The sequence below is a fragment of the Sander lucioperca genome, chromosome 4 (assembly GCF_008315115.2).
Source record: "Sander lucioperca isolate FBNREF2018 chromosome 4, SLUC_FBN_1.2, whole genome shotgun sequence".
In the NCBI taxonomy this organism is placed as follows: Eukaryota; Metazoa; Chordata; class Actinopteri; order Perciformes; family Percidae; genus Sander; species Sander lucioperca.
This window is the reverse complement of record NC_050176.1, coordinates 32,710,610-32,735,277: the sequence shown is the minus strand read 5'-3', so window position 1 is coordinate 32,735,277 and position 24,668 is coordinate 32,710,610. Positions and strand designations below refer to the sequence as shown.

The 24,668-nt window shown below is 40.2% G+C and overlaps 2 protein-coding genes across 4 annotated transcripts in view; one reads left to right on the top strand and one right to left on the bottom strand.

Annotated features, from left to right (window-relative positions):
* The window catches only part of herc3 (HECT and RLD domain containing E3 ubiquitin protein ligase 3), a 35,172-nt gene extending 29,799 nt beyond the window's left edge, over positions 1-5,373 (bottom strand). The window contains exons 1-3 of the mRNA XM_031276937.2: positions 5,267-5,373; positions 2,979-3,330; positions 566-725 (exon numbers count right to left, since the gene is read on the bottom strand). Of these exons, the coding sequence (XP_031132797.1) occupies positions 566-725; positions 2,979-3,201 (383 nt within the window). The 5' untranslated portion in view covers positions 3,202-3,330; positions 5,267-5,373. The remainder of the gene's footprint in view (positions 1-565; positions 726-2,978; positions 3,331-5,266) is intronic.
* Positions 5,374-6,977: 1,604 nt separating this feature from the next.
* ppm1k (protein phosphatase, Mg2+/Mn2+ dependent, 1K) lies at positions 6,978-21,664 on the top strand. 3 transcript variants are annotated; one of them, XM_031276814.2, is made up of 8 exons: positions 6,978-7,189; positions 8,461-8,982; positions 9,126-9,226; positions 9,348-9,401; positions 11,601-11,766; positions 12,464-12,608; positions 13,730-13,864; positions 21,176-21,664. In XM_031276814.2, exons 2-8 carry the CDS (start codon positions 8,513-8,515, stop codon positions 21,305-21,307), a joined length of 1,203 nt encoding a protein of 400 aa, XP_031132674.1. In that variant the 5' UTR covers positions 6,978-7,189; positions 8,461-8,512; the 3' UTR covers positions 21,308-21,664. The 3 variants fall into 3 exon arrangements, with proteins under 3 accessions (XP_031132674.1, XP_031132676.1, XP_031132675.1); XM_031276815.2 differs by having other exon boundaries at positions 7,026-7,189; positions 8,458-8,982; XM_031276816.2 differs by lacking the exon at positions 9,348-9,401.
* The last annotated feature ends 3,004 nt before the right edge of the window (positions 21,665-24,668 follow it).

The following is a 24,668-nucleotide window of genomic DNA, read 5'->3' as shown; positions in this document are numbered from 1 at the left end:
CCTAACTTTGTCGGCTTAAATTATTTTTTGTGAACATTTCTAATTCATAATATACAAGCTAACTGTAAGGCCAGCCGTAAGAAACTACTTTAGAGTCATACATGTTTCACTATCCTACAGCAGGCAATTCGCTGCATCTTAACAGTTAAATAGTGGCCGGGTTGCTTCAGTGGTAGAGCAGGTGCACATGTACTGAGAGGTTTATGCCTTGACACAGAGGTCCAGGGTTCGAATCCGACCTGTGACGATTTCCTGCATGTCTTCCCCCTCTCTCTCCCCTTTCTCACCTAGCTGTCCTGTCAAAAATTAAAGGCGGAAAAGCCCAAAAAAACAAAAAAAAAACAGTTAAAACATTTATAAATCATGGTTCTTTTTCACATTCTAATTTCATGTGAACAGAATATTTCATAGCATTGTTATTTTGGATGTATGGGTCCCTACAAATTGAACCCAGTCGTAATGCTTATATCCAAACCTCCAATCTCTTCAAAGTCATTTTCCTGAAGTGTTTTTTCTCCTGTCAGGCTAAAAGCTTTAATTCCTCTATGGTGTGCTACTAAATCACCTTGGTATTCGAACAGCCGCCTCTGCAGTCCCCAGACCAAGCTGGCCCCCTTCACCAGCTCCCCACGCAAACACTTGACCCTGTTCATTCACTGCCATTGAATGGGCCCGACCACTCGACATCATTGTTATCGTCTGAGCATCCAGAGCTCCTACAAGCTCTGTGGAGAGGAGGAGGAGCGTCAGACATCAGCAGTTTCGTGACAACAAATAAATAGATCAACGTATGAAGAGTATGTAGAGAGAGGATTGTCATACATTTCCATTCAATTCAATTCAAACAACTTTATTGATCCCAAAAGGGCAGATAAAAATAAATATACAACCATAATCCAACTTAAGTGAAGTAATAAATACATAAATTGAAGCATTATGCCTCCCCAGGATTACAACCTCTGAATGTTACAGGTTGCTGCCATCAGGAGCATTTAAGAGCCTAATGGCAGAAGGAATGAAGGAATTCAAGTATCTGTTGGTTTTAAATGGGGGGGGGGGGGGCAAGATAGCACCGCCCTAATGGCATTAGATACTGTAGCTTTTCAGTTAGCAAGCTACAGTATCCAAATGGTATTTTATTTTAGGATCTTTTGAAACAGAGAGCATTCATTATGCCCTCATGGACCCAACCCATGTGAGGCATTTAGCGCAGGCATTTTATCTCATCTTTTGGACCGCTCAAACTTCTATAGTTCCCAGGCCGAAAACAGACTGTTTGCGTAACATAATATGACCTAAGATTCAAAGGCTAGAGACGTATGTATGATACTATCAATGCACAAAAAAATATCTAAGTCGTCTATGCTTTTAATGTGCGCTGTAAAAGTGGGTTTGTCTCTGCAATAATCCATGTCACACACATTAGAGAGATTCAGTAGGAAGCAAGCACATATTGTAGGTGCAGATAATCAGAAACTGTCACAGTGCTGTTGGTGCACTGGTTTCCTGTTTGGTTTCTGCTATAGAAATGGTTTATAATAGAGGGTTTACTGGGTTAAAAATGCTGCAGTTGCTTAGAAAGGTTACAAATAGGCAATAATCTGATACTGTGGTTTCATTAGAGCTTATACTACAATATTATTTAAAAACATTTAATTAGCAATCTACATTGTATAGGCTTATTCAAATAATATATTTAAGTAACAACACGTGCCTGATGGAGGCCTAAAACATCGTGTTAAGTGACTAGAAGTGCTTATCCTACACATTTGTCACAGAGATTTTTTAGGTATGCAAGAACCTTCTATTGAATATGTCTATTTATTTGCTCGAGGTCCAGTGATTCCTGAATTTATTCATCGTTGTTACAGCTTCACCCACATGGCTATACAAAGTTACTAAAACTTCCACCCACATGATACCAACACTGACCCACCACTGTCTGCAATCACTGCCAAGCCATGAGAGTGTTTCAAACCTCCTAGAAATGTGTTTTGTGGCTAGTCATTTCATTTGATGTTCCCAATAGAACCCACTCAGAAATGGAGGCACTTGTGCATTTATACTGATACTCTCCACAGTTTGCTTTGCTTAAGCACATTTTATGTATAATACAACTACATAAAGAGCATCATTTGTGAAGCTTATGGATTCGCCCGGTTTTCTTATGCTTAGTAAGAGTCATCCACTTCTAGCAGCAAAACTAGTTTTACACAAAGATAGGGTTACCTGGAAAATCATAATGTTGGAACCACGGCATCAGCTATTCTCACATGAGGGTGTAACTCTACAATAGTACGTCCAGTTGCAACTGCTATGTAATATCTCTTTTATTTGAATGTTCATATTCATATCTTCTAATAATTTACGTATTTGAGATTTGAAACCCAAATCTGTCATTTCTAATACCAATGTTTGCTATACAGAAACAAGACTATAAGAGTTTACAGCCATGCTAGCAGCTCTATGAGGCTGAACCTAGGCACAGTGTTACTTTGAGCTAAATGCTAACTCCAGCATGCTAACATGCTCACAATGACAATGCTACTATGCTGATGTTAAGCAGGTATAACGTTTGCCATTTTCAATATCTTAGTTTGCTATGTTAGCATGCTAACATTCACTAAGTAAGTAGCACTACAGTACAGCTGAGGCTGATGGGAATGTTAGTAGAAGTCTTCCTCTAGGGACCATGAATATCTGTACAGAATTTCACTGCAATCCATCCAATAGTTGTCGGGATATTTAATCAAGTGGTTGACTGCCTGAGAGGTCAACATTGCCATCCCTAGAGCCAAGCACTACCAATACAAACAGCGCTTATAAACACACCATGTCATGTCCACCCACATTCTCATACCTGTTGTAACTTTCCACTCACACCTACTGAAAACAGTGCAGCAGGGTGGTGCAACAGCCTACAACTTGTAATGAGTAATCCAAGGTCAGTGAATCTGCTGTTCACACTGAAAGCTTACCTGGGGAAGTCCCTGGTTTGTTGTGGCCCAGTTGTCCACAGCTGTTAGAACCACATGTGTACACACTACCATCATGCAGCAGGAACATTGAGTGTTGCCCTCCACAGGCTATCTCTTTCAGTCCCCTGCCACTGAACACATGACAGTTCCTTGGCTCAAACACAGGGTCCCTCTCCATAGCAATACCCAACTGTCCATCCTTTGCATTCCCCCAACACAGCATATTGGCGAGGGGCGTGAGGATGAGCACCAATCAGAAGAGGCAGACTGAGAAACGGCCAGATGGAGGAAGACAAAAAATGTTCAGGCTTGAGAGCAGCCCCGCTTTCTCCTCTTTATGTAAATTCCAACCCTGGAAGAAACAGAAAACAGGGTAATTATGACATCTTTTTTCATTAGGAACTCATGCTGATCACTGTGCTCCATGTGTGAACCACTGGTGTTTATTAAGAATAAAGTATATGGGTCTAGAGGTGGATATGGCTGTGTGTAAGAATGACGTAAGCCGTATGACTGGAGAACAGGGCAGTGTGTTTAAATAAACCCTGTCAGTGTAATCCCGGCTTAAGCAGCTCCAAGCAGTCCCGCTTTACTGTCAATCCACATACAATACATGCATGTTACTGACTGAGTTAGCCAAGGGTAATAAACAAATAGGAATAGAAAATAATAAGAAAAAATTAAAATGTACATATATCAGGAGGCAGAAAGACAAGGAGAGGTGAAAGCAGAATGGTACTGAACGCAAGAATCTGTCACCTAATCAAATTCATTAGAGGCTATAAAACCAGGATGACCAAATAAATTCATATCAAGGACAACCTCGGCTACACTTCAGACCTCTGACCCCAATTTAATCACTTTTATGTCCATCTGACCCCTGTCTGAATAGTTTCCAGTGTAAATAAGATTTGTGTGAACAGAAATATCATTCCCTGCAATAAATCCTATAATAATAGTAGTAGTAATAAAGTTATAATTAAAGTTGCAACAATTAGTTGATTCCTTAATTAGTCAACTGACAGAAAATGAATCAACACATATTTTGATAATGCATTAGTTGTTGTAAATAATTTCTTAAGCAAAATAACAAAACATTAACTGGTTCTGACTTCTCAAATGTGAATATTTGCAGGATTTCTTAGTCCTCTATAAAAGTAAATTGAATATCTCTAAGTTTGAGACTACACAATCAGTTTAAAGATGTCAACTTGAACTCTGGGAAATTCTGATGGGCATTTTGCACTTTTTAGTGAATGGAGTAAATAACAGGCAGGTTAATAACAATCAAAATAAATGTCTAGTGTTAGCCCTAGTTAAGATGTTTACTGTTACTGTTATATATCAACAATGGGAGGACTAGATATTTGAAACACCTCTCAGTATTTGGTATTTTATTATGCCTTTTCTTGTTTGATTAAAAAATCCCACTAGATTTTTCTTATTATTTTATGTTTGTAAAGCATATAAATAAAGGTAATAATTAGTCGTAGCAGTAGTATAATGCAATACAACTCTACAGCACAACAATCTGCAGCCTCTAAAATTACCATAAAATTGAATCAACAATCAAAGGTCCTCTACAGTTTGAGCAAAAAACGTTGGTTGTATTGTATTGTAGACTGTATTACATATTGAAAATTAACCGTAAGACCCCAGTTAGCAAACACTGCATTATACATGAATAACTCTATTATAGCTCAGTCTCGCATAGCCAGAACTATGTCATCAGCGCTGTGTCAGTGTACAAGTTAGCTTACATAGCTTGCTATAACACCCCTAACTTGGTTTTCAGTTCCTAGGAGACAGTTTGAATTCATGTTTATAACAAGTGGGCTATTATTAGTATTAGCAAACATTGCAATCAGAATGTACTTAATGTAAATCCCGTTAGCTAGCTACCTCACCTGTGTTTAAGTGTGAACTGTAACTTAAATGGTCCAGCTATGTCAACGTGTATTTAAGGTTACGTTAGCTTGATGCTGGTGAAAAGGTGAAGAGGAGTGGCCTGCGTTGTGTAGACATCTTTAACATAGTGTGCAGGCGCAGCTAAATATCTCCACTGACATTAGCTGGTTAAACAGTAAATTAACTAAACCAAAACAGACGGCTTGATGCCCCGCACAAGCCATTATAGTTAATAGTTAGCTATTTAACCCTAGCAAGCCTCAGCAACGCTAACTATCAGTCTATGGTTAAAAACACAGAAATCCACTATTTAACTGATGTCTAAGTAAAACAGTGTTGTAATATGGCTGGTTCATCCAAAAATAAAATACTGTGTTTACCTGGACATATGCATTCTGAAATGGGGCGTCTGGTTTCGGGTTTAGCTCAGAAAACAAACAAGGAAGTACCACCGCTGCTACGTCACTGCAGGGAAGCTGCGATCAAGCCTGCGATTGGCTTGCTAATCAGGAAGTGCGGTGTTGCAACAAATTCTGTGACCCATCACTGGTAACCGTTTTCTTAATACCCATCACATTCTGTGATCTGATTAATTCAGCTCTACTATATATTTCCAGTGCAAACGATTCTATTTTACTGTATTTTGTATTTTGATAGCAGCTTTTGCAAAATGGTGCCCCATAGTATTTAGACATTTTATAGCTGTAAAGAAAACTTTGTAAAAACGCCCACACACTTGCACCAGCCACTTCATACCTAGTCTTGCAACGCCAGCTGTGTCAGCACTACTTCCTACCTTACCTCGTTTTCCTGGTCACCATAGCCTGACTACTTGCACCTTACTACATACTCTGTATATATACAGTAAATATCATCAGGGACTCAAAAACTGCTACTGCACTACTTACACTCACTTATTCATACACTTTAATTTATATTTTTACTTTTCTTATACTCTCATTTATATTTTATATTTATACTTGTCTATTCTTTTATAACAGTCTTGTATAGTAGTCCTGAATATTGCACTATTGTGCATGTTTGCACCTTGATTTGAATTTTGTTTGTACTCTTGCGCCTTGTGCGTCTGAATGTTTGCTTTCACTCCCACTGAATGTTGCATCATTCATATTTTTATGCCATTTAGTTTAATACTTAAAGGAGTTGTCAACTGAATGGAGTCCTATTAGCAGCAGAGAGCAAAGTTGATTTGATTTACAATCTAATCAGGCTTACCAAAGCGGAGAGGCATCTCCAACAAGACATTGCTCTAACATAATTGAGGTACTGTAAAGCACAGACACCAAAACTGCTGTCTGAGATTACACAAATTGGCTTCTAGGAAGTTTCTGGCTTAATTGTGCAACTGAACTGGTTATTATTGTGTGACAGTCCATAATATTGAGATAAAGTTTCAAGGGGAAAAAGTTATAGTTACCCTAATCTCATGTTTTGAACATTGATGACTTGATCAGCTTCCTTTTGGAGAAAAAAAATGAATTTATTTTACATGCATCAATACAGTATGTGAGAATGATGAAAAAGAACATTTACTTTATGAAACAGTGGGCTGCTGTAAGTACCCAGTTCTTATGAATAAGAATACCACCACACAGGTATGGAAGAGTGTGGGTTCTGGACAGCTGGCTGGGCAGACATGAAACCACCCACCCACACCCACCCACACCCACCCACACACACACACACACACACACACACACACACACACACACACACACACACACACTTTACTGTAATATTGTTATTTTCATGTTGTTGCTGATTTCCATCAGTTATGTTCTTGCTGCTTAAATTTTGTCGACATAATTGTTGCTTTTGCACTAATGTTAACATAATGTTCTATTGTCTGCATCTTAAAACTATGTTCCCTGTTGCAAGATGTGCTTTGCAATACTATACGTCAATATAGTCATGCTAATAAAGCCTCTATGAATTTGAGGTCAATTTAGTATGCGGTTATGGTGGATTACGGTAAACATACTGGACTCAAATGAAATGCTTCTCTGACTGGCTGCGAAATGCCAAAGTTGCCGATTAGTGATTGGTGCATAGAGCTGTCATTAATCGCTTCTTGGACCAATCATCTGCACTGTGCGTGGGGCGTAAAAGGAGGCGTTTCCCAGGCTGCTGAATGCTGATTGGCGCGGTCACATCAAAGGCCGTATTTGATAACATTGAGGAGGATACAAATCAGGACGAGACGAGGGCGGCGGTTCATAGCGAGATCATTTCAAGAAACTAATAGAGGACTAAAGCGTATTAATACATCTAAAACATCAAAGGTATGGTTTTAGTTAACACACCACTAAAAAAGGTCAAGGGTATGGTCTCGGTAATATTGGACAAACTGCGAACTTCTAGCTAATGCTGGCAACCTAGCTAGCTAGTCAGCTAAAGATAGCTATCGTTATGTAGCTAGTTAGCTAGCTAGTTAATGCTAACGCCGCCAAAACGAAAAGCTACTAACTTGTTTGCCCAGCTGCTCTTTTCATAACTACGATATGTATATGCTATTTATGATGATTAAAATGTTCTTACTGAAACTCGGGCACACCCCATGTGGCACTTGTGTTTATATAATCGGTATATTGTTAGTGCAAGCAGCTTCATGAGTGTCAAGAGTTGCATCATTCATGTATTAACGTTGACCTTAACGTTAATCTTAACGCTACTTTAAAAATGTATCTTTATGTAACGTTAACGCTACTGCTACATTTTGTGAGTATTGTTGGATAGAACGGTCGTATATTGATCGTATACATTATGTTTATTTACCAATTGTGTTTTTTGTAACGGTATATATGAGCAATGTTTGCAAACACATTAATTGTGATTTATGATTTCATAATATGTTTTTAATTATGATCAATGGACAAACACAAAGTGCTTATTTTCCATCATTAAGACAAACACTTTCAGGTATACATGTGTAATAAGGTTATTTGGAGTCAGATTTTAAAGATTTGAACTCTGACCTGTTTGGCTGCAGCTAACTGTCTTAATTTTGTATTATTCTTATGATTATTTTGTGTGTAATTTGTCAAATATCAGAAAATATCTATCACAATTGCCTGGGCCTAAAGGAGATAAAACCCAAAGATAGTTTGTTAAAGAAAAGCCTCAAATTCTAATTTAAGACATAGAACTTTATTTATCCTGAGGAAATTGTTGTGCAGCAGTTGCAATATTATGTGTAAAAGAGTGCAGATAAAGTATGAACAATAAAAATGATTAGTATGGTGCAAAAAGTGAATGTACACAATGGTAAAATAGAGAATATTTAGCATTTATTGCTTGGAAAAGCTTAAATTCTGTCAATCAACTAACCGGCCCCTATCTTTTCTTAACTAGGTCACTGTTAAACACCTTTTGTAAAAGTATTTCTAGTTTGAAGAGATCATTAAGGCAAATAGCACAGAGCTAGTGGCAATAGCTGCAACATTTGAGATATTCTGGTCCTGTGGGGCCCTCCTGAACAAACAAACAAAGTCTTGTAAGGGGACATTAAATTCTGCATCCAGTCTAACAGTTTTCTTCATTGTTCGGACAACAGATCCCTCTCCCTCTGTATCCAGTGCTTCTCCAGTGTTTGAGCTGTCAGGGTGATGTCAGCTGCCTGCTTTGCGCGCCTGGCAAGGTGCAGTGGTCTTCATGTGGGACGTAGTGGTCTTTTACAGATGACCACAGTCCCAGGTCCATTCCAGCAGGACAGCCACCTCCAGTTCACAATCTTCCGGAGACAACTTTACAGCCCTTCAGGAAAAAGGCACAGCAACACACGCTTTGATGCAGACAGCAGTGGTCAACCCACTACTTGGGATTCATTTGGCATCTGGGACAATCGTATTGATGAGCCCATTCTGCTGCCGTCCAGCATTCGCTATGGCAAGCCCATTCCCAAAGTCAACTTATCAAGGGTAGGCTGTGCCTCGCTCATCGGCCAACGCAAGGAGAATGAAGACCGCTTCCAGGTCTCACAATTGACTGACAGCCTCCTCTACTTTGCTGTGTTTGATGGGCACGGCGGGCCAGAAGCAGCTGACTTTTGTGAAAAATACATGGAGAAATTTATCAAGTAAGGAATTCAGTAAATATGCTGTTATCACATATCTATACCAGTCATCGCCACAGGAAATTAATTGACTGATTAACAAAATAAAAGTCACACCTTTTGTAGCTGATATACTGATCAATGTGGTCTTTTGGTTGTTATCTCAGGGACCTTGTGGCAGAAGAGTCCAATCTGGAAGTAGTTTTAACGAAGGCCTTCCTTGAAATAGACAAAGCTCTTGCAAGGCACCTGCATTTCTCTCCAAATGGTACGTTATTTCATGTGACATGTCTATAGATATACTGTGTATATGCATACACACATGTATTTATGTAATGACACTTTTTTTTTCTTCTCTCTTCGAAACCTAACTTACTTATCCTACCTAGGCTTTGATGCCTTGGATTTCCCAACTGACATGACCCAAGCACTTTTGGTTAGAGGTCTGTCATTTAACCCAAAGTTACTTATTAACTGATGAACAGTAAACCAGCTACAAGTAGAGCAAACACTAGTGCTTCATGCTTCACCATTCATCTACATATACAGAAAGGCAACAAATTAAAGGAAAAACTGAGTACTTGTGTGGATAAACATAACAAATGTGTATCTTTCCATGAGGAGGAGTCAGTGAATGGTTTTTGATGAGTATGAAAAAGGTGTGAATCATATGCTATGATCTTCAGTCACCAGATCTCAACCCAGTTAAACACCAGTGGGAAATTGTGGACTGGTGCGTTACAGTGCGCTCCACCACCATCAGAAACCCTAAATAAGGGAATATCTTTCAGTAGAGGTCCAGGGATTCTAGGTCAACAACCACTGAAGCTGTTTGAAAGTCTTGTGGTGATCCAACACTTTACAAAGACACTTAATGTTCTTTTTTTCCTTTAATTTGTCACCCATCTGTTAATATTTTGTCAATCTGCAAAGTACATTGTTTAGCACAGGTATTAAAGGTAATTTGAGCACTGCTCAAACAAATGAATGCAAAACATTTTTCTCAAATCATGTGGTTTACATCTTTGCCCTTGTCATATAGAAACTTATATAACAAATTAGCTTGACTTTTCTCAAACAGCATATATATTAGGGGTGTGCAAAAAAATCGATTCATATTCGAATCGCGATTCAAGCTCTACCGATTCAAAATCAATTCACAGAATTCCAAAAATGTATTCATTTTTATTTTAATTGTTTGTCTACTGCAATCACATGGGAAAAGTAACTACATTTATATACTGTGAATCATTTTTGAATCAAATATTGAGCCTAAAAATCGATATTGAATCAAATTGTGACATTTTCTGAATCGTGCACCCCTAATATGTATGTCTGATTAAGGTTATCTGTTGATGTAAAGGCTAGTATACCTGTAATGTGGCCATACATCGGCCACGATGTGTGAAATGTCCCAATATGCCTGTGTGTGTGTGTGCATGTTATCTACGGCAGCTGCTGACCCAGCTAAGAGCTGGAGGCCCTTGGCACCAATGTGGATGACGAGAGGCTAGATATTGAAGGAGAGTCCAGCGGGTCCTAAATCCTGGACTACTGGAAGGTTCCCTATCTTTCTCTCAATCTGCTCCCTCTTCCTTTTCTTTTCTTCTCTTCTCTTCTCTCACCAAGTGTATGCAAAGCTTCTTGTGAGACAGTGCTTCAGTTTGACAAGTTGTATGAGATGTATGTTGTCAGTGACAGATCTTGTCCATGAGATGCAGCATGTTTGATACGCAGATTTGGCTTACACATAGCTTAAAAAATTCTAGCTAGTCATCTCATTTATCTCTTTGGAGAGAGAAAGGTCTAATGACATTTAATGCTGTTTCATCACATGTGTCATCCCTTTAAGGAACTACATTTTAATGTTTGTGTAGTTAAATATTCTCCAGACACATAAAGTTGCTTAGAACCATGTTGCTGAATTTAATTTTAAAATAACCTCTTACAGTTTGCCTGCATTAGTGAGAATTAATTACCAAGTTAGTACCAAATAATTATATTTGATATAACTTTCGTTACTGTCGTTGTCAGGCAGAAACCTTGTATCTATATATTCTGTCATAAAAAATCCTAAATCACTGCTGTTGGTCACCCTTTAACTCTGTTGAATTTTTCACATTTGTAACTAGATAAATGCATGCAAAACATAGAATTTAAACAAACCACCCCTTTCAGGACATATTAAAAAAAAATAGTTCTCGTGTGTGTGTGTGTGTGTGTGTGTGTGTGTGTGTGTGTGTGTGTGTGTGTGTGTGTGTGTGTGTGTGTGTGTGTGTGTGTGTGTGTGTGTGTGTGTGTCTTTTGAATATTAAGATCAGTACTAGACACTGATAAGTGTGGTGTCAGTTAACATTGATTATGTTTTAGCTGCAGCCTTAGACCTCTGCTTTAAAATTTGCTCTGGACCTCTACTCAAACTGTTTAAACAGTTTGACCTTTATGTGTGACTCAATTGTTTACTGTGTCTCTCTAGTCCACTGTATGACTTCCCACCCACGTGTTAATGTTTTAATGTGTGAATGTGAGAGTGTGAGATACACCATGTGGTTGTTGTGAACAATGTGAACAGTGACTTTTTGTGTGGACTTTTTTTTTATGGCACGTTCCACCTCCTGATGTTTCCTTTTATGTTTCTGTAGTACCCGGGATGAATGTAGGAAGCACCTCCACCGTGGCCTTGCTGAGGGACGGCATTGAGCTGGTGGTGGGCAGTGTGGGTGACAGCCGTGCAATGCTGTGTCGCAAGGGCAAGGCCCTTAAACTCACTGTCGACCACACTCCTGAGAGGAGGGATGAGAAAGAGAGGTACATTGTCAGTTTAGACAAATAACGGGATGATTGTCGGCTGCATTTGCAGGGTTGTTGTGCCTGTTAGAGCAACTTTATCTTTCTTATTGGTACGTAGCTTTTGGTGACCTCACATAATTCCCAGAATAACCCATTTAAACTGGAGCAGATCAGAATAAATGAAAACACCTGTGTGGAAGTGCAGGGCTTTTAAGAAACCGTTTTGCTACTGATAGTTTCCCCCCAAATGAGAGTAACTAAACTCGTATCCGTGAGAAGATTAACATCCAGTGGTTAAAAGCATTTTTTTTATTTTTATGAGATGACTAATTTTAACGATGTTTGATGATTGTTTTTGTTTGTGAAGTGACCTTGGGTGTCATGAAAGGCGCTTTAAATAAAATGTATTATTATTATTATTATTATTATTATTATTACTGAACTGTCCACCAAAGATGGGAAACAAACAATTAGGCTTTATTGTGTTCCTAATCCCTGTTGATGGTTTAAATTTGAATATAACCCCTTGAGTAAAACCCAACATACCAGATTTTTTTTCTGCGTCTTCAGAATCCTATTATTAGGTTTTGATGAGTCAAAAAGCTTCAGAACCCTTTCGCTGGCATCTGCAGTAATGAGAAAGCAATTTTTTTCTCTCTCTCACTGAACTAACAAACTTCTTTGTGTACCTCTCTCCCTCTCCACCTGAATCAAGGATAAAGAGAAGTGGGGGTTTTATTACCTGGAATAGTCTGGGACAGTCAAACGTCAACGGCAGGTTGGCCATGACGCGCAGCATCGGAGACTTTGACCTGAAGAACACGGGGGTCATTGCTGAGCCGGAGACCAAGAGAATATCTGTAAGTTTATAAAATTATAATATTTCACATTTTTCCACTAAGTGTTTCAGTCTAATTTGTTATGTCCTTGATCATTTGTCCCAAAATTAAGAGATTGTATAGTGACAAATTGAGCTTCTCAACACGAACTGCAGAGATTTTTTTTCTTTTTACGGTTAATGTCGGTACACGATCCGTTCTGCCTGCACGATCCGTTCTGCACATGCGCAAGATAATACTGTTTTACGTATCCATACGACCTGCACGATCTGTGCCTATGGCTAGCCTCCACCGGGAAGCTAACGTTAGTTTAGCTAACAGCTAATTCGGCTAACCGCTAGCTGACAGCTAGATTCAGTCTAAAATAACGTTAACTCAAACGTAATGGGAAAAGCAGGCTACAGCTAAATTAAGACTTCACAGTAATAACAATAAAGACAAGTATTGAGTGATTGTATTTTAAATGAGCACAAGTAAAGTAGAACTGACGTAACAGCTGTTATATATGTTAGGTGTTTGTTATATATGTCAACGTTTATTTTCAAGTTTTATTTTGAGGGTCTTTTAAAGTTATTACATGCTGTCTCAGCTAGCAGTTAGCCGAATTAGCTGTTAGCTAAACTAACGTTAGCTTGGCTGTCGACCGGAAGCGTGGAACAGATCGTGCAGTGTCGTAAATCCTCGTACAACCGCGCATGCGCGAACATTTTGCGCATGTGCAGAACGGATCGTGCAGGCAGAACGGATCGTGTACCGACAGTTAATACTGTATGTACCACAGCATAATTGCAACACAGTACAATTATTACAATCTGCACATCTTGACATTTCTGTGCACATTTGACCTCCATCTTAAATGTGATTATGTACATTTTGAACATCTGGATATATTTTGTATAACTGTTCTCCTATCTGCAAACATATTCATCTGACTAACCATGTCTATGAAGACACTATATATATGTAGGTATTTTTTTGGATTAGATTTTTGTTCTCTGCTTTTGCATCACCACATTTTCCCCTTTTTAAGGTTTTTGTTAATTTCTTTTCTCCTATAAATGACAGTAATTCAGTGCTACTTGGTGGAACAATAGTTTCAAAAAGTTAGAAATGTTTCTAAATATTGCTTGCCCTTTCCTCAGTTGCACCATGCCCACGACTCGTTCCTGGCGCTGACTACAGACGGCGTTAACTTCATTATGAATAGCCAGGAGATCTGCAACGTCATAAACCAGTGCCACGACCCGAAGGAGGCAGCTCAGAGAATATCTGACCAGGTAAGACGTTCATACTTGGCTTGTAATGCGCCCATTGTGAAACCACACAATGTATGTAAAGGAGTGTTTTGTGATTTGAATGGCCATGGTTTGATGCCTCACCAATTGCATAAGGAGGTTGTTTATTGGCAGGCATCTTTGAGTTGTGGAAGATAGACATATTTATTAAAATGTAAGCTTACATGTTTTGTTAGACAATCAAAATCCCAAAACAAAACTGTGTCCACATGGATTAGCCTATCATCACTAGAGGTCGACCGATAGCTAGGTTGGGCCGTATTTGCCGATAACCGATTAATCGACCGATAGTATTTAGAATTGATACTGGATAAAAACAAACATGACACTCCAAGTAAAACAGTGCTGAACTTTATTATAAAAATAAAAAAAACTGTATTGAACCATGAAAACATTCTAAATTAAATAAATATATAAATATAAATAAATATTGAAGTCAATAAAAGACATTCATTCAAACTGAAACAAAAAGTAATAAATAACAAATAAAAACAGTTAAACTCAACATGTAACTGTTTAACTGTACAGCAATGCTACACAAGCATGTGTGTTGTCTAAAACAGTTCTCCTACATATTTGGAGTCATCCAGTGCAAAAATAAACATAATGAGCATTATAATTCATATAAAGGACAAACTATTTACATTTCTTCAAAAAAAATGTATGGCCCAAATGTATGCCAAATCTCAAAACAGTGACGCCATTCTTCTCTGTAGAACGGTTTAGAACGGTAACAGACGATCTCTGACCTGGAGGGATCTATCTTTCCCACTTTATTCTCTTTGTTCTCGCTTGGATGCCCATATAAGGCGTAATGTGTGACGGACTTGCCTTCCCATTGGTTGAAAACATAAACAAAGGCATCATGGGAGATTCCCTTGTCGGTAGCACCTACTGTCTATGGGTAGCACGGAGTTGGCGGCAGAAATGACCGAAAATGTGATGAATTATGGACATCAAGTGGATAAATCTTGGATGTAACAGTTTGGATTTAATGCTCAACAACCCCGAAAAAAGGCACAAGTTCCAGGCTGGATAGAAAATCACCTGTAAAGGCTAGAAAGACACCAGAGACACCCCCGTGACGGCTAACTCGTTAGCTTTTAGCTGCAGCAATCAGTAAGTCTCTACGTTTAACTGTTATTAAATTATCTAAATATGAATCAGAGTTGCCGTTTGGGATCGTGGACGATCCTTTAGGGTTCTGATTCTGACATTTGGGTCGGACTTGCGTTTATTTTTGTCAGTGTTTTAAGCGCTAGAGGTAAGTTAGCCTACTACTAATGTTTAGCATCATCTCAGCCTCGAAAGCAAACAAACATACTGTTGTGCTGTTCTTTCTCTACTAATGCAGCATCTATTCAACAAATTAATAACTTTATAATGATATGACAAAATGTATTGTATACATACCTTTTTGCTGTTTTGCTGCTTTAAACGTTCATCTGATGTCAGCCTTCTCCGCACAGCATGTGCTCTCCGTGCAGCGCGCAGTAACACGTGTCGAAAATAAACAACACGAGGCATCAGTGATAGTTTTTATTTCGCCTCTAGAGGCCGCTATTGTAATGCATGATGCCAGCAGACCCTTCTCAGCTCTCGCGTACTGTGTAATGAATGACAGCGTGTGCTTCTCAGCCACTCCAGCAACGGACGCAACCAGGAAAAACTATCGGTATGGATTTTTACCGATAACGATAGTTCCACCAATCAACTATTGGTGCCGATTAATCGGCAAAACCGATGAATCGGTCGACCTCTAATCATCACACTCATCATTTGATGGAGAGATTAACTTGTAGCATGTACACTGTTGAAATACTTTCAGGCATTATGTTTGGTAATGTCCGGCACCAAGGCAGTATTGTGGACAAGCACTTTGCTCTCTAGGTCAGGGGTCAGGCAATCTTTTCAAAATGTCTTGTTTATTAGTGTGCCATGTCAACATTAAGTTTAATTATGACATCACATCAAAATTTAATATCCAGGGAATCTGCAATTTTATTCCATAGCAACATTTGATAACATTTATTTCCCATAATCAGGACATTGTAATTATATCTGGAGTATGACACATACTGAAAACATCCACATCTGAGTTGAAATCATTAACCTTACCAACATTACACCAATCTTGTTTATCATCTTAAACTTCACTCAAGTTATAATGGCAGTAAATGTCAAAACAGGAGAATTAAGAGTAACAAACAGAAATATGAGAACTATACAATAATGCTGCCATGCTTATGAAACATCCACATCTGAGTTGAAATCATTAATCTTGTCAGCAATACACTTAATACTTGTATTTTTTTTATAGATTTATATGCACAGTTCCCATTTCACATATGCTTGCAATGGTATTCTCTCATTTCAAAAGAATCAGAATCAGAAAGGGCTTTATTGCCAAGTACGTTGCACATACGAGGAATTTGTCATGGTGTTGTTGGAGCATGTCACACATACAAATATAAGAAGGATAAAAAGATATAAACAATATAAGTATAAACATATACACACAGTACGTATTAATAACGATAAAATAAATTTAAATAAATAGTAAAATAAGTTAAACAGTAGTGAAAAGGGACGCTACAGCAGAGTAGGTACAGTGGCATGAGGAGCCAGAGGTGGGGTGTGGAGAGAGTCAGGATGGATTCCGAGCCTTGTTTAGAAGGCTAGTGGCGGAGGGGAAAAAACTGTTTATGTGGCGTGAGGTTTTGGTCCTAATGGACCTCATCCTCCTGCCAGAGGGGAGTGGCTCAAAGAGCTTGTGTCCGGGGTGGGAGGGATCAGCCACAATCTTACCAGCACGCTTCAGAGTCCTGGTGGCGTATAGGTCCTGGAGCGGCGGCAGATTGCAGCCAATCACCTTCTCAGCTGACCGAATGACACGCTGCAGCCTGCCCTTGTCCTTGGCAGTGGCAGCAGCGTACCAGATGGTGATGGAGGATGTGAGGATGGACTCAATGATGGCTGTGTAAAAGTGCACCATCATTGTCTTTGGCAGGTTGAATTTCTTCAGCTGCCGCAGGAAGTACATCCTCTGTTGTGCTTTCTTGACGAGGGAGCTGATGTTCAGCTCCCACTTGAGGTCCTGGGAGATGGTAGTTCCCAGGAAGCGGAAAGACTCCACAGTGTCAATTGTGGAGCCACAGAGGGTGATGGGGGCAGGTGAGGCTGGGTTCTTTCTGAAGTCCACAACCATCTCCACTGTCTTTAGAGCGTTGAGCTCTAGATTGTTTTGCTTGCACCAGGTCACCAGGTGGTCAGCCTCCCACCTGTAGGCGGACTCGTCTCCATCAGAGATGAGTCCGATGAGGGAGGTGTCGTCCGCAAACTTCAGAAGCTTGACGGACTGGTGACTGGAGGTGCAGCTGTTGGTGTACAGGGAGAAGAGCAGAGGAGAAAGAACGCAGCCCTGGGGGGATCCGGTGCTGATGGTCTGTGAGTCGGAGACGTGTTTCCCCAGCTTCACATGCTGCTTCCTGTCAGACAGGAAGTCAGTGATCCACCTGCAGGTGGAGTCAGGCACACCAAGCTGGGAGAGTTTCTGCTGAAGCAGAGCCGGGATGATGGTATTGAAGGCAGAGCTGAAGTCCACAAACAGGATCCTGGCGTAGGTTCCTGCGGAGTCCAGGTGCCGGAGGATGTAGTGGAGGGCCAGGTTGACTGCATCGTCTACAGACCTATTGGCTCTGTAGGCAAACTGCAGGGGGTCCAGGAGGGGGTCGGTGAGGTCTTTGAGGTGTGAAAGCACAAGGCGCTCAAAGGACTTCATAACCACAGAGGTCAGGGCGACGGGTCTGAAGTCATTAAGTCCTGTGGTCCTTGGTTTCTTGGGGACAGGGATTATGGTTGAGGTCTTGAAGCAGGCTGGCACGTGACATGTCTCCAGTGAGGTGTTAAAAATGTCTGTGAACACTGGAGACAGCTGGTCAGCGCAGTGCTTCAAGCTGGATGGGGAGACAGCATCCGGTCCAGCAGCTTTCCTGGGATTCTGTCTCCTGAACAGTCTGTTGACGTCCCTCTCGTGAATGGAGAGAGTCGTCACTGAGGTGGGAGGGGGGGGTGGAGGTGGAGGGGACCTTTAAGGGGGGCATTGGTGGGGGGGCCCAGGACCCTGCTGAGGTCGGCGGGGTGGAGGTGATGCACAGTGGCTGTAGCTGTAGGGAGGTGTCATGGGGGATGGTGTCAGGACTGTCCTTTTGTCTTTCAAATCGACAGTAGAACTCGTTCAGGTCGTTGGCTAGGTGTCGGTCATTGAAGGAGTGGGGGGTTTTAGGCTTGAAGTTGGTGATCTGCCTAAGTCCTTTCCAGACAGTCGCAGAGTCATTAGCTGAGAACTGGCGTTGGAGCTTCTCAGAGTACCGATGTTTAGCCTCCTTCACTGCCTTGCTAAATTTGTACTTTGACTCTTTAAATCTGTCTTTGTCCCCACTCCTGAACGCCTCTTCCTTAGCCAGCCTTAACCTTCTGAGTTTGGCTGTGAACCAGGGTTTGTCATTGTTGTAACTCACCCTGGTGCTTGATGGAACACAGCAGTCCTCACAGAAGCTGATGTATGACGTCACAGCCTCTGTGTACTCATCCAGACTGTGGGTAGCAGTCCTGAACACATCCCAGTCAGTACAATCCAAACACGACTGGAGATCCTCCACAGCTACACTGGTCCACTTCCTTGATGTCCTCGCTACAGGTTTGCAGAGCTTTAGTTTCTGCCTGTAGGTGGGGATCAGGTGGACCATGACGTGGTCAGAGTGCCCCAGTGCAACACGGGGGACGGCGTGATAAGCATCCCTGACTGTGGTGTAACAGTGATCCAGAATGTTCTCCTCTCTGGTCGGGCATTTAATATGTTGTCTATATTTAGGGAGATCATGAGTGAGGTTCCCTTTATTAAAGTCACCAAGGACAATAACTAGGGAGTCCGGGTTGGTCCGCTCCACACACAGTATCTCGTCGGCAAGCATGCGCTGCGCGTCCTGCACGTTGGCCTGCGGTGAGATGTAAACACCGACCAGAATGAATGAATGGAACTCACGGGGTGAATAAAAAGGCTTACAGTTTATGGTGAAATACTCCAGGTCAGGAGAACAATACTGCTGGATCACTGTCACGTCGTTGCACCAACCGCTGTTGATGTAGAAACAGATTCCTCCACCTTTAGTTTTGCCGGAGAGAGCCGTGTCTCTGTCCGCTCTGAAAAGCTGGAAGCCTGCCAGCTGCAGCGCAGAGTCCGGTATTAATCCACAGAGCCACGTCTCCGTGAAGCACAAAACAGCAGATGAAGAAAAGTCCCTGTTTCCACTCAACAGCAGTTGTAATTCCTCCACTTTGTTGGGCAGAGAGCGCACGTTAGAGAGGAATATTCCAGGTAACGGTGTGCGTGATCCTCGCTGGCGGAGACGCACCAGCGCACCGGCCCATTTCCCTCTCCTCCGGCGTTTCTCTGCGTGAGCAAAGGTGAGCGCACCTTTGACCAGAATGTCCAAAAAAGGTTGCAATGGCAGCAGATGTCACAAAGGGAGACCTAAGTGTAACAAACACTATACAAGAATGCTGCCATGAAAACACATCTGAGATGAAAAAAGAGACTGGGACAGAGCCCTTGTATGTAAAGTCATATGTGCTACATTAAACAGATGCCTACCAGTCAATGTGATCCCTGGCCCTGCTTTTCTTTGCTGAGCTCCATAATCTGGGGGTTCGTAGCCTACTTAGTCACTTTAAGTTGCACACAAGCTTCGGAGTGGTCAGTTGTCAAACGACTGCGGGAGGGGCTTCATATGTGAGAATATCTGCTCACAGAGATATGTTGATCCGAAGACTGTCAGCAAAGCCAGTGCAATGTTCCCGAGACAACAAAACTTATCTGGTACAGATATCCAGCAGGTGAAGATGCAAGTTCCGTGATCATGCCTTGATCAAACTTTCCCGCAGCTTAGCCACCTGACTGCTGTGTGGAGAGGGATATCTTTCCTCGAGCAGAGACATGAACTGTGTCGGTGTGTTAGAGCAGATCGCTTAGCTATAAAGTTAACAGCTTTCACCACTGTAGCCATAACCTCATTAAGATCTGAATTTGACATTTTTGCACAAATAATTTCTTGGTGTATTATGCAGTGAAGTTTCATGATGGGGTGACCAACTTGTTTCTCCATTAATGTGACTGCTCCCCGTTGTTTCCCGACCATGGCGGGGGGCACCATGTCACTACAAAAGTCATGCTAATGTCAGTCCCTCACTCCTCAAAATGCTCCAGAAAAACTCTGGCTATGTCCTCACCTTTTGTTGTTTCAGGCATTGGCTTTAAGCAACCGAGTTCCTCTCTTACAGTCCCATCACCGTATCTTGCCATGACTGCCAAACGTGGTATGTCATTACATCCACACTCTTGCCGACACGCCGCTACCGAGCCCGCTCCGCCAGCAGCGTTACTAGTAGCCTCCTAGCCAATCAGAGCAGAGGCAGAGTAGGGTGGGTCTTTGCTGCATGCGAATGGGGATAGATTTTATACGGTCTATGGTGGGGATACAAGTCAGTCAAACTACCATAAATAACAGGTCGCGCAACTGTGAACGTTGTAATGTGGCATGCGGATGAGAGAGTGCTTCAGCATTTCAACCATGATTTCAACACATCAATAACTCTCTTGCACACATATTGCCAACGTGCCATTGGTTAAGGTACAGCGTGCCCATGGTGGCACACGTGCCTAAGGTTGCCGACCCCTGGTCTAGGTTATAAATACACACACCACTCATAATTATTATTTCAGTGATTCATGTTGATGTTGATGAAATGATAAAGGTGCTTTCAGACAGTGGGTAGTTGCCACCAGTAAAATCAGCTTCTGCATCGTTTCCATCCCTGTGGTTTCTATGGTTGCCATGGTCACATAGCGAACCGAGGTAGCACGTTGAAAAAGTTGAACCATCATAAATTCGCAATGCAGTAGCAACAATCAATACTGTATTTTATTCTTTAACTGTTGATGAATCTTGCAAGTATATGTATTTCTAGAAAAGAAACTATTTGCTACACCTGCCAAAGCCGGGCTGGTTCCAATATAGCTTGACCTAAATGGTAAATAACCCCTCATAAATATAGAAGGACAAGTGGAGATCAATGCAATATGGTCCTAGAGCATTAGGTCATCTTAGGTCTAAGACAATTGTTCAAAGTGTCTAAAGAGTTCAAGTAGCAAATAGCCAGTAATCAGACCTTTATGCACATGTTCATGTTTTTTTTTTTTTTAATTATTGTTATTATGGTCCTCTTCTCTCTCAGGCTCTTCAGTATGGCTCAGAGGACAACAGCACAATTATCGTGGTGCCCTTTGGTGCTTGGGGAAAGCACAAGAGCTCGGACACAAGTTTCTCCTTCAGCAGAAGTGTTGTCTCCAGTGGTCGCTGGGCGTAGTCAGCTGGATTAAAAGGTTGCGGTCTGTGGACCTAATTAATGTGTGCAATACAATCGAACAACAGTGCCCTTGTGAAAACATTATAAAAAGTGAGGTGTGTCCAAGCAACAATACAGGGTTACAACATGTTATTTAGAGAAGCATGATATTTATTAGCCTCTGCGAAGTAAGAGGCAGTGAATTCATGATGTACACTAAATGAAAAACATCCTCTTTTATAAAGGTTTAATCTACCAGCAAGCCAATGACCTTATAGGTGCTAAAAGCTGAGAAGTGTTTGAATGGCAGACAGTAATTCATGATGACATGAAAGCCGTCACTTGTGTATATGTAGCCTGCGCTACATTAGCCATGATTGAGTCAATGAGTCAAGATTAGACTCATAGTTAAGACTCATATTCCCAACTGTCTGCCATTTAGATAATTTGTTATCTATTTAGCTGTAATGTATGGAAGCCCTGAGAGGCAAGTGAGAACTTTTTTTCAGTTTCGTTTTTTTCCCCAAGTATTTCTTTTTTTTTTTTTTTTTTTTTTTTCATCTATGAAAATTGGGCACATTTTTTCTGTTTCAAAGTGTTGTAATACTCATTTCAGCCACAAGAGGCTGAACTGCACCACTACTCTGTTTTAAATAGGACTGAAATAATTCAGTTTTCTGCCAGGTGAGTTTTAATTTCTTCATGCATTCACTAAACACAAGGTACATATATTATGTGTTAACAAGTTATATATCATTACTGGCTAATGACAGATTACCACTGATTAAAATAAATTTCTCGCCAAAAGAAAGCCATGACGGAAAAGTTATATAAGAAAACGTGAATGCTTTCAGTCCTATTTAGAACAGAACATGGGGTAGTGGTACACTTCAGCCTCTTGTGGCCGAAATGAGTATTACAACAACAACAACAACAACAACAACAAAAACAAACAAACAAACAAACAAACAAACAAATTAGCATGAACACGTTTAGACGGATGGAAAAAAAATATGAGCCTGAAAAAAGAGGTTTGCATACCTCTCAGGGCTTCTGTAATACAGTTCACGTTGAGAAGTCACAATTAAAAAATAAAAATAAAAATAGTGCATCTGGATTTTACCAGTTCTTTAAAGCCTGCAGTCTTTCCATTTCTCTGTGTTAAGGATAGGACTACAAGCATAGAAAACACTGGGGTAAATGTAATAATTGAACTTATTTGTCAATTGATGGGAATTAATTGAACCCTTGTATAAGAATACAAAATCTACTGAAATGTACATAGAAACATCACAGCTTCTGAAGCAACTGGACTATAAGCATCATGACCAAAATCAGCGAAAAGGTCTTGATGACTGTATGTCAATTCTGGAATTTCCTGTTCATGTTTTTGGTCAAAGCATCTCATTGATGAATTGAGCATTGATGTCCAATTGCACAATCTTGATGGTTTGGTGAAATGAACCCTACATGTTCTGTGATCTAGTGAACTAGTGCTAATGGAATTGCTTAATTCTATTTATATGAGCAGCATTTCAGTGGCTCAATCTGACATTTATAAAAGAAATAATAGGATATTCATGTTTCTTGCTATTAAGTGTTACTCTCTGTACTGATTTGGAACAGGTCTTGTAAGGGCACTAAGAAGTGTTAAGGGTACCGAAATGTACAGTTTATGTTTTGTAAATAACTCTATTTATGTACATCTGGAAAACTGATAGTTGTCATTATTTAATAACTTGTCTGAAGAAAGTCTCATATCAGAATATTTCACAAGCGCAGGACCTTTGCTTAGGTGTTTGTGTTGTGTAAAGCTACATCATTTGATTGTAACTCATTTACACCATTTATGTGTCACTCGAAATATGAAAGCACTTAATGCAATAGAATTGTTCAGCTAAGAGCCATTTTTGACAATGTGAATGTTTGCTTAAATGCCCTCCATGACTAAAAAAAAAAGATCAATCCCTGCATGGTATAGGAGTAATAAGTTGTCTTGGGTGACCTCAGTGAGTGGATATATTTCCAGTGTAAGGCAGGCTTGAACCATTAGATCCACTGTTCTGTTTTTGTTCACTGTTGAGCTTTTGTTTTGTGGTTGTTAAATCTAGATAAATGAAACGCTTCATATTTATCATTGTTCTACCTTTGAGATTTGCAAATGTGTAACCATCAGTTTGTCCTCAATCACCATTTAGAGTTTTGTAAATACAAATTCACATATTGAATGAAACCTTGATTTATTACAATGACTAAGTCTTTATAATTAACATGTCCTCACAAACCTCATCTGTTAAAGTTATCTATCAAAGTGTGTTTTTATTTACTGTATTTTGTTTCACTACCTTTTAAAATACTATCATTGCAGCTGTGGACCTGTATCTGGGACCTAAATGTGACTGTTTTAACAACACTGTTAGTACTGTGTTTTGGTCTGAATGAATTGTTACACTTCAATTAAAAACTATACATCAAACAATGATGTCTTTGTTGAAATTTACTGTATGTAGTAATGTTTACTAACCATTTAAACATTTTACTGTACATTGTCACAGTCACCAGAATGTAAATGACTAACATTTGATATAGTCAACCTATTTACCTTCTCGTCCATTTTATCAAGGAATATACAAGAAATGTTTGATTTGATGGTTGTCACTTTTATAGCCATTAATGGAGCCTGGCGGACACTGGATTTTTGAGGACGACATCAATATCCAATGGTGGAAGAAATATTCAGATTCTTTACTTAAGTGAAAGTAGCAGTACTATACTTTGAAAACACTCAAGTAAACACAAGTAAATGTCCTGCACTTGGTAAGTATTATCAGCAAAATGTACTTAAAGTGTCATATTAACAGTAGGCTATTAATCTGAAGGGTAGAGACCATAATGTATAGTGGCCATTAATATAAGACATATCTCACATTTTTATTTAAAGGACTATACCTGTGGTTTTGCATAGCCCTTTTAACTACAAAATAAAGATATACAGGCGCTTACATGACAGCCATTGTGCTGTGTTTGAGAGTTTGTGTGTGTTTTTCCATCCAGGCAGTTATTGATTTCCATGCATTTGTAAAGACTGCAGTTCGAAAGTAAATTAGCAAATGTCTGAAACAACTTGTGTATTCCATCGCAATGCGCTAATATTGGTTTATGTTCAAACGGCTTTAAAGGTCTGCTCTGCTCTACCATGCAGTGATAATGTAACTCAAAAGTAATGCAAGCTGATGTTCACTGTGATAAATTGCACAACTGTAGCACATTTCATGATGTGAGAAAAGAAGGTTTCCCATTAGATCCTTTGTCTTTTTGAGTGGTGAATAAAGGGTTAATCCGCCTTGCAGCTTGTGGGATATGAGCTGGATGGTAAGACACC